The 10845-nt window shown below is 38.0% G+C and overlaps 1 protein-coding gene across 1 annotated transcript; it reads right to left on the bottom strand.

The window, feature by feature from the left end:
* Positions 1 to 3890: 3890 nt before the first annotated feature.
* On the bottom strand, positions 3891 to 10057 carry LOC131635044 (uncharacterized). Its single transcript, XM_058905647.1, has 3 exons — positions 9274 to 10057; positions 4228 to 4282; positions 3891 to 4089 (listed from the first exon to the last, which is right to left on the bottom strand). Exons 1-3 carry the CDS (start codon positions 10055 to 10057, stop codon positions 3891 to 3893), a joined length of 1038 nt encoding a protein of 345 aa, XP_058761630.1.
* Between the last annotated feature and the right edge of the window lie 788 nt (positions 10058 to 10845).

Genomic DNA, 10845 nt, shown 5'->3' with positions numbered 1-10845 from the left:
AGATGTGCCACGCGTGCGGTCAAAGATTCAACCTCACTATTCATCATCTTCTTCCTTGGTACCTGCGGATTTTCTTGCAGACTTACCTGCGGATTTTCCTGCGGATTTTTCTTTCTTTTTTTCATGCTTTTGAACGACCTACAAAATGAAAATAAAAAAAAACAAAGGCCACCCAGATCACCTAATTGGACCCTTCTGAACATGATAGCGTCGTTAGTTTTTCCATTTGAAGCTTGTATCATGGAGAACGAAAGCTTCACATGTTTGAAGCTCAAAAATGGTGGAGCTTCAAAACCACGTTAAAGCTTGCATGTGATCACTCAAACCTACTCTATATCATGCCATGAGTCCATGCAAGTGGTTAGTTTTTATTTTAATCAAGCATGCATGGGAAAACGAAAGTTATATGTGTATGTTCATGTAACACTTTATACACATGCTACGACTCTCATGGGACCAAACAAAGAGCTTATTCTTACTCTATATTGCTTTAGGAGATGATTGGAAGTGATTGTTTGTATTGATATTGATTGGAAATATGAAAATTGAAAATTACAAAGTTATGGAATTTTGAGAGAATTTTGGTGAGTTTTCTTGACTATGCCTTGGCTATTTTCGTGGGTGTGTTGGCTCTCCTTGTTTGTGAAATATGCAGCTTCATTTATAGGCCTTGAGGTGCTTAAATTTGAAGCTAAAAGCAATGATTGCTTTTGTTGAATTTTGACTTTCAAGCTTGGAACTCAAGCAACCTTGGCTTGCTCTTCACACTTCTTTCCTTGCAGCCTCCTTGCTGCATAATTAAGTGATTATTTGATGAGTCATGCTTGGAAAATAAGCTACCCATTATTCTTCCATTTTCCTTTTTAAATTTAATCTTATATGTGATAAAATTAAATCAAAAATGGATAAAAATGATGTGGGCTTTGTCTTGGTCGTGGGAGGCCCATTATAACATGGAAGTGATGTTTGAATGCTGAAAACTTGGCCCCATTTGGAAAAAATGCCATTTTGAACAATGTTGATTTCATGTATTTTCCCAAAATTTAGCCAACTTCAACAAGGTGTAAATCCTTCAATTTTTGTCATATGAAGGAGATCTTGCACTTTTTAGAAACCTCAAAGAGTCCTCTAACCAATGTCTTTGGTCTCATGTCAAAATGATTTTTGAAGCTCCTTGTGTGTCCTTTTGAAAAAAGTGTCTTTTTGTTGACTTTGAAAATGACCTGTAATGTCTTTGATCATATTTTTCAAATGGTGAATCCAATGACCATGGGATCAATGGCATTTGAAAGATAATTGAATTTCCTTCAAAACAAGCTTTGGTTTGAATTTTTTGGATGAAGGATGAGAGAGTTATGATCAGTCAAAGTTGAGTTGACTTTTCAGGCAAAAACCCTAATTTTGAATCTTAGGGTTTTGTTGATTTTTGATCTTTCCTTGATGAATTATGATCATCCAATGATCAAATGATGAATCCTTTGACAAAATATGGACTTTGACAAAAAATTTCATTTTTGACTGTCTGTTGACTTTTTGGTCAAACGGGTCGTCTGTTGACTGTTTGAGCTGCTGACGGTGCGTCTGAGTGAATTGAAGTTTGAAAATTTGTATGATGGTACTTTGAGATATATGGATGTGTATGAAATCCATTTGAGCTCTCAAAACTTGTTGCTCCTGTAAAAACAAGAAAAACCCTGATTAGGGACTGTTTGTGTAGGAGACAGTTAAGCGTACCTGATTTTTGTGCAGTGTTGAGTCTCTGCTAATCGCGTGATATTCAGAAGACTTCTTGAACAAAAACCTTGGAATTTTGAATTGTGAAAGATTGATTTGATTGATGGTACAAAACACTGAGAATTGTACTGCCAGCAGTTTGGCTGTCAACTGACTGTTCAGGTATTGGCGTAGCAGTTAGAGTGAAAAATCAACAGTCAAAGTTAATTTTCTTTTTTGTTGTTTTTTGTTTTATGTGAAAAATGAAAGTTTATTTACATGACTTGTTAGAAAAACACAGACATAATAAATAACTAATGTTTACTGTTACCAGTACAGTCTGAGTTTCCTGATTTTGCGCCTGCAAAAAGATTTTAACTCTGTACCAATTGTGTCAGTACTATTTATCTGTAAATAAATAAATAGCATGTGTGAAGTAATAAACAGTATTTGGCGTTTGCGTAAGAATAAATTCAACTGCAAGCCAAAATACTGTATAAGAAAAATTCTAAAAACTAAGTATTTCATATGTCAGGATATTTGTTAAAATAAAAATCCATGATTATATGAGACTCTTAATTTTCAGATTGGAGTTTTCTTGAAAAAAGATGCGGGCAAATTTTGGGGTATAACACGCATACTGCTCATTTAGAAGAGACTGTTTGTCTTCTCTAGACCTCATCTTCTGGAAGTCATATTGTAACTCGGTGAACTGACTTTAAATGTCGCGGTTAAGTATGAGTCGCCACCGACTTTTATTTTGTCCAACTTTAGGAAAGGTAAAAAGTACAGAAAAAGACCTTTTAAAAAGAAAACGGGCTCGGGGGATAGGTTATGAAAAGGGAAGGTGCAAGCACCCTTTTCATCTGTAGTTATTTACTGGCTCTTAATTTTCTTAGCTCATGTTTGTTTGTTTTGAGTTGAAAAGGGGCATAAGGACTTTAGCGTAAATGCGTAGCCTTAGTTTTTGAAAGAATATTGAAAAGATTTTTTTAATTGAGCTAGGCATATTAAGAGCACTACCCTAAATAGTTGGTCTTTTTCTATGCTTTTTAAAGTTCCTAGGACTATCCATACTATATAGAAGTAGGTAGTCCTTGTTTATATTGGACGTGTGGGTCATCGAAGGGTCATTGAGGTCGTTTGAAGGCAACAAGTACAGGTACCCTTAGCAATTTCGAAGGGACAATCGTCCCTTTTTCGTAGGCAATAATCGAGGGTCATCGAGGGACTTAGTGACGATTTTATATCGAGGGACCTTTGCTAATGGGTACCTCTACATTTCGAGGGACACGACCTTTTAATCAAAGGCAACTAAGAGGGGCGTACCCTAGGGGTGAGTGAGTGCAAGTGTGTTGGATTCGATTATATTTTATCTTATATTTTTTTGTGAGCTATCGTTCAATTCGAGCTTGCCATACATGCCCTAGTTTAAGCATACATCTAACACAATATATATAATAAAAATACGAAAATAAAAAGTGCAGGAAAGTAAAGAGACTTTTTTAGATATTTACATTTGACCTATATACATTCTAATATTTGAAAGAAAAAAACAATAAACATACACGCGACATACATAGAGTTTGAGGTGAGGAAGAGAATCGAGTTGGAAAAAAAACGAGTTAAATGGGATTAAGTGAAAACCTAAATTAATTTAAATATTAAACTAATCATAATTCTAAGTTAATTACCTAAATAATTAATTAACTAAGTAATTTAAAAAAAACTAATGACTAAATTAATTAAATCCTAATTGTTAATATGGTGGTTATTTTAAATTAAATTAAAACTAACTTGATTAATTCCTAAATTAAAAAATAATTAATTAGGTTATTTAATTAATTATCATAAATCTATTACCCTAATTAAATTATAAAAAATAAGAAGCTATATTTAAAATTATCAAAACCTAATTTACTAATTTGTTTAAATTAAAAAATTATTCATGATTTTATGGTAAAATTAAATCATTAGTTAGTTAATAGTTAAGAAAAAAAGTAAAAAAAAACACATAAAAACACAAATACAGGTGCTGGGTTTCGAACCCACACCCTTGTGGTCCCAGGCGTTCCCTCTTTTCCAGCTAAGTCATCTTCATCATCTGAAATTAAAACGCACAGTAATAATAAAAAGGGAAAAACGAGTGCTTAAACCCAAACAGTCAAATGTGGGCCCTAGCTCCTTGTCCGCAGCCAACTATAATGGAGAGAGAAAAGGAAATTATTTGACGGGCCAATGGATGTTCGCCGCGTGTAGTCAACTGGTCTCCTACACTGTTCATCTTCGTCTACCTTTCCCCCTGCGAATTCACTTGCGGAATCACTTGGGATTTTACCTGCGGATTTCGCAGCAATTCCTGGACATTCTAAAAACCTGCAAAAACGATGCAAACAAGCAATTATAGTGACCCAGATCTACTGATTGGATGGTCACGAGTCTAATAGTGCCCTCGTTTTGGTCAGTAATGGCTTAAATCACGCAACCCGAATTTAAGAGAGTTTTTGCCCTAACCATGGTGGTTCCATGATTCTACGTCCAAGCTTCGGTTTAATGGTTCTAAACCGTTCTATAGATCACAAGAAACTCAAACAAATCATTAAATATCATTAGATCATAGCAATATATTAAAAACGAAAACCAAACATGGGAAGGCATGAATACTATGAAGGATGAAACCTGAGTAGCATGGGCCATGGTTATGGGATCATTCTTACCTCTTCACGTCCCAGGATGAGATTAAGAGGATTTTTTTGGCCTGATAATCGTTGTAACTGAGAAAACGAAATCCACACTTCTTTGGGAATTTTTGTGAGTTTGAGGAACACTTTTGGAGGCTAGGGTTTCGTGTCTACTCGTGCTGGATCACTTATGTATATATAGGATATCAAATTAGGGTTGAAAGAATGGAAGAAAATCATGTCTTGATTGAAAAATATTTGTTCTTCAAACTTGCACCAAAACTTTCCTTCTTGAGTTTAATCCTATTTTGTGCATGTTTTCACGATTTGTTTTGGCCCTTGGATGGAGTTGAACCTGATTATATGGGTGAGAATATTCCATGGTATCTTTCATGAATTTATTTGATATTTTTTTGAATTTTAAATGAATAAATTCAATAAATAAAAGAATAAAGTCATGAATAAATATATATGGAATTTCCTTATGGGTCCCAACATGATGTTTAGCTTGATTAAAAAAATAAAAAATAAACACATAAATTTTCATCATTTAATTATGATTTTATTTGATTTTATTTGAATTTAAATGAATAAATTCAAACTAAAAGAAATAAAAATCATAAAATAAAGATAAATATATTTATGGGCCTATTGTAAGCTTGGAATCACGTGGATGACATAAAATCATGGGCCCATTACTTAAAAATGCAAAGTTCTTCACTTAGGGTTTCATGATTTTCTCCAAATTTCTCCAACTTCTGACACTCATAACTCTCTCAATGTTTATCATATGGGCATGATCTAGGACTTTTTGGAAAGCTCAAGATGTCCTCTACAAGCTACTTTGGAAGCTTTTTTGCATTTGGAGATTTTATCTTGATGATATGGCTTGTGAGAGAAAACTGCTTTTTGCGAGCTTTTAGAAGGACCTGTAATGTTTTGGCTCATATCTTTTATGCGAAAGCATTTCTTGACCTTGGGCCCAGCATAAAAGTTGTAGGGAATTTAATTTCCTTGAGAACGAGCTTTGGTTTGAAAATTTCTAATGGACCATGTGGGAGATATGATCAGTCAAAGTTCAGTTGACTTTCTCCTTAAAACCCTAATTTAGTAACTTGGACTTTGATGATTTCTGAACTCTCCTTGATGAATCATGATCAACCCTTGATCAAATGATGAATAATACTTAAAGAGGTTGATGTTGATAAAAAATCAGGAGTTTTGGTTGTGATTTGACCATAGTTGACTTTTAGGTTTGAACTAGTCGACTGTTGATCATTTGTGCTGTTGCATGAGCAATCTTGTGATTCAAAGCTTTGAATTTTGGTATGAGGATACCCTGGGTCCTATGGGACACCATGAAGTCCATTTGAAGCCTTAGAAGTTCAGTTTCCTTGAAAATAATCACAACCCTAATTTTTGGGCCATGTCACTTTGGAGACACTTTTATCTGGTGAAAACCTTGGATACTTGAGTATGAGGAGACCAATTGTCTTGAACTATAATGGGAAATTTTTGGGGTATGACAGCTGCCCCTGTTCAATCTTCTTAAACCTGAGGATGTAGATTGGCCTGTGTGCCTATCGGAGTCTGAAGGTGGAAGAGGATTGAACACTAAAATACCCATAAATTTCCCCTTGCTGAGACAGGGATTTTTGTATGAGATGGGCTTAAAGATGCCATCCGGAGGTTGACAGAGAATTGTCTGAGATGGGCTTAGAGATTCCATCTAACTGAGATGCTTGTCAGCAACCTGGGGGGTCATGCTTTCCAGGGTGCGTATATGATAGATCTTAAGAATGTTTGGGGTTCAAGCTTCCAAACGTATATCTGGCATAGAGATTCAAGGATATTCAGGGTTCGAGCTTCCGAAACATATCTATCATAGAATTAAGATCATTCGGGGTTCAGGCTTCCGGAACATAACTGTCGCAGAATTCAGATCATCCGGGGTTCAGGCTTCCGGAACATATCTGTCGTAGAATTCAGATCATTCGGGGTTCAGGCTTCCGAAACATATCTGTCATAGAATTTGGATCATTCGGGGTTCAGGCTTCCGGAACATATCTGTCGTAGATTTCAGAATATCCGGGGTTCAGGCTTCCGAAACGTTTCTGGCGTAGAATTCAGATCATCCGAGGTTCAGGCTTCCGGAACATATCTGTCGTAGAATTCAGATCATCCGGGGTTCAGGCTTCCGGAACATATCTGTCGTAGAATTCAGACCATCCGGGGTTCAGGCTTCCGAAACATATCTGTCGTAGAGTTCAGAACATCCGGGGTTCAGGCTTCCAGAATGTTTCTGGCGTGGAATTCAGATCATCCGGGGTTCAGGCTTCCGGAACATATCTGTCGTAGAATTCAGATCATCCGGGGTTCAGGCATCCGGAACATATCTGTCATAGAATTCAGATCATTCGGGGTCCAGGCTTCCAGAACATATCTGTCGTAGATTTCAGAACATCATGGGTTCAGGCTTCCGGAACATTTTTGGCGTAGAATTCAGATCATCTGGGGTTCAGGCTTCCGGAACATATCTGTCGTAGATTTCAGAACATCCGGGGTTCAGGCTTCCGGAGTAGATTTCTTCAATAATCTAGGGTTCAAGCTTCCAGACTGTATATTTGATAGTGATTGATTTTGATGATATTTTCCAGACCGGTTGGTCCACCTGAAAGACAAAGTTAGTTTTGTGCAATGTCATGATGCATGTATTGTATTGTGGTATGAAGTTGTCAAAATAAATGAGAATCTTCGCATGTTATGTTTGTGTTTACCATGATACAGTATATGATGCATGGAGGTAGATGTATGATGTATGGATATGTGTGTGTAAATGCTTATTGATAGCCCTGTATATTAGCTCTTTGCAGGAAAATAAATCCCTATTTGTTGCTGGAGATGATAACGACATGATTGTATTGCGGATTCTTGTCTTCTGTGCAAGAATATTCAGTTGGGGATTTTTGATTTATGCTTGGGGCATACATCTTTGTAGGAGAATGATTCATTCCTTGAGGAATGCTTTGTGGGGATATTTCCATACTGTTGGCTCTGGGAGGACATCTGGATGACTTAGATGTTATTCGATTGCTTTTCCTGTTTCCTGTGAATCTAAGAATCTTTTGGTAAACACTGGTCATATTCAAAATGCATATGCTCATTCAAAATTATCATTGGACGTTTACGTATTCAAAACAGAGAAAGTGAAAAAGTAAGCTTGAAACAATTTGTATTGATTTGGGAAAAGGCCGTAAATAGGCGAATTAGTACAAGGAGACAGAATTCCTAGTAAGAGGAAATCGTCGTGCAATTTTTTGAAAAGAAGTACAAAGTGAACAAATAAGGAAAACAGCTATGTGGAAATGATCTTATTGGGTTTCGACTAAGCTATTGCCATTATGCCTTCGAGTATCTCATCCCTTGCTTGTTGGAAGAAACAATTGCATTGATTAGTGCCTTTTGAACTTGACCTTGGTAACAAAGCTAACTGGGGATTGATGAGTGATGTCCCAATGGGACATAGTCGTACGCTTTAATCCCTGACTTTTTCGTAGACCGCCTTTTCAGGTTTTCAGCCTACCGGGATACCCTTTTTTGCCCAAGCCGCCTTTTCAGGTTTTCGACTTGCCAGGTGTACATTTTTTGTATTTATATCCCTAATTTTTGCCCGAACCCTTTTGGTTCGTCGGGATGCCCTTATTTTTTCCTAGGTATGTCAACCTAGCGGGTCTATTTTATGCGTAGTATTTTTTGACTATGTCCGCATTCACGGGGTGCGGGAAATCTTCACCATCCATTGTGGTAAGCATCATGGCTCTGCTGGAAAATATCTTCTTAATTACAAATGGTCCTTCGTATGTAGGAGTCCATTTGACCTTGGGATCACCTTGCGGAAGGATGATACGCTTTATTACTAAGTCACCGGTATGGTACGCTTGGTGCTTGACTTTCTTGTTGAATGCTTTGATCATACGCTTCTGATATAACTGCCCATGACAAACAGCCGCAAGCCTTTTCTCATCAATCAAGTTTATCTGATCCAGTCGAGTTTGGATCCACTCGTCTTCGCCCAAGTCTGCATCTTTCATAATTCTCAAGGAAGGAATCTGAATTTCGATGGGTAATACTGCCTCCATACCATAAACCTGTGAGAAAGGGGTTGCCCTAGTTGAGGTACGTGCAGAAGTGCGATAACCACAAAGAGCAAATGGTAACATCTCGTGCCAGTCTTTGTACGTCACTGTCATTTTTTGTACAATCTTCTTTATGTTTTTGTTAGCGGCTTCCACTGCACCATTCATCTTTGGTCGATACGGGGAAGAATTGTGGTGTTTGATCTTGAACTGCGTGCAGAGCTCATTGATCATTTTATTGTTCAGATTAGTACCATTATCTGTGATAATCCTTTCAGGGATGCCATACCGACAGATGAGATTTTGTTTGATGAATCGAGCTACGACATTCTTGGTAACTGAAGCAAATGAGACCGCTTCCACCCACTTTGTAAAGTAATCGATAGACACAAGGATAAAGCGATGCCTATTGGAGGCAGTAGGTTTGATTTCTCCGATCATATCAATTCCCCACATTGCAAAAGGCCAAGGAGCAGTCAAGACATTTAGTGGAATTGGAGGCACGTGCACTTTATCAGTGTAGATCTGACACTTATGGCAAGTCCTAGAATGATGGTGGCAGTCAGTCTCCATGGTGGACCAGTAATATCCTGCTCTCAAGATCTTTTTAGCCATGGTATGTCCACTGGAATGAGTTCCAAAAATACCGTCATGCATGTCTTCCATTATTTCTTCTGCTTCCTTCTTGCTCACACAACGAAGCAGGGTCGAGTCGTGATTACGCTTGTATAAGATTCCATTACTTGGGAAGAACTTGGCAGAGAACCTTCTTAGAAATTTCCTATCATTGATGGATTCCCCTTCAAGATATTCCTGAGCTTCGAGGTATCTCTTTACTTCGTAGAACCAAGGCTTCTCGTCTACTTCTTTTGTAACAATCTCACAACAATGTGCCGGCTCATACAATCTTTCAATAGTGATCATGGGTGCCTCATTGTCCCACCTGACTTTGAACATAGATGACATGGTAGCCAGCGCGTCTGCCAACTGGTTCTCTTCTCGCGGGATATGCTCAAAAGTAATCTCTTCAAAATAAGGGATCAAAGTCAACACATGCTCCTTGTAAGGGATGAGATTGGGATGTTTCGTGTCCCATTCTCCTTTGATCTGACTGATTACTAAGGCTGAGTCCCCATATACTTCTAGAAATTTGATTCTCAAGTCGATTGCGGATTTGAGACCCATGATGCACGCTTCATATTCGACCATATTGTTGGTGCAGTCAAAACATAGTCTCGCAGTGAACGGCGTATGACCACCTTTGGGAGAGATAATCACAACACCAATACCATTACCCAGTGCGTTCGAAGCTCCGTAAAAAACCATAGTCCATCGGGATCCTGGTTCAGGTCCTTCATCCAGACCAGGCTCTTCATAATCATTAACAAGCATAATATCTTCATCTGGGAACTCAAAATTCATGGACTGATAGTCGTTTACCGCTTGATGAGCCAAATGATCAGCTAGTACACTTCCCTTAATTGCCTTCTGTGTGGTATACTGAATTTCGTACTCTGTCAATATCATTTGCCATCTTGCTATTCGTCCGGAGAGAGCGGGCTTCTCAAATACATACTTGATCGGATCCATTTTAGAAATCAATAAAGTAGCATGGTTCAACATATACTGTCTCAGTCGGCGAGCAGCCCATGCCAAAGCGCAGCAAGTTTTCTCGAGCAGTGAGTATCTTGTTTCACAGTCGGTAAACTTTTTGCTAAGGTAGTATATTGCATGCTCTTTTCGACCAGACTCGTCATGTTGCCCCAATACACACCCCATTGAATTCTCTAACACTGTTAGGTACATTATCTGAGGTCTTCCATCAACTGGTGGCATCAGAATTGGAGGCTCTTGGAGGTACTTCTTGATTTTGTAAAAAGCTAACTGACACTCGTCGTTCCATCTTACCACTTGATCTTTCCTAAACATTTTGAAGATTGGCACACAAGTGGTTGTCAGGTGAGAAATAAACCTTGCAATATAATTCAAACATCCCAAGAAACCTCTGACTTCCTTCTCAGTACGTGGTACAGGCATCTCCTGAATAGCTTTAACCTTGGTCGGGTCAATTTCAATACCTTTACTACTGACGACGAACCCTAGGAGTTTACCGGATCTTTCCCCAAAAGTGCACTTGTTCAGATTCAATCTCAATTTGTACTTCTTTAACCTGTCAAAGAGTTTTTGCAAATGGACGAGGTGTTCTTCTTCTGTGTCAGATTTTGCGATCATATCATCCACATACACTTCTATTTCTTGGTGAATCATATCATGGAATAAGGCTACCATTGCACGCTGATATGTTGCCCCTGCGT

Source organism: Vicia villosa, unplaced genomic scaffold (assembly GCF_029867415.1).
Source record: "Vicia villosa cultivar HV-30 ecotype Madison, WI unplaced genomic scaffold, Vvil1.0 ctg.001415F_1_1, whole genome shotgun sequence".
Classification (NCBI taxonomy): Eukaryota; Viridiplantae; Streptophyta; class Magnoliopsida; order Fabales; family Fabaceae; genus Vicia; species Vicia villosa.
The sequence above is the reverse complement of the archived record's forward strand: the minus strand, read 5'-3'. Positions and strand labels throughout refer to the sequence as shown.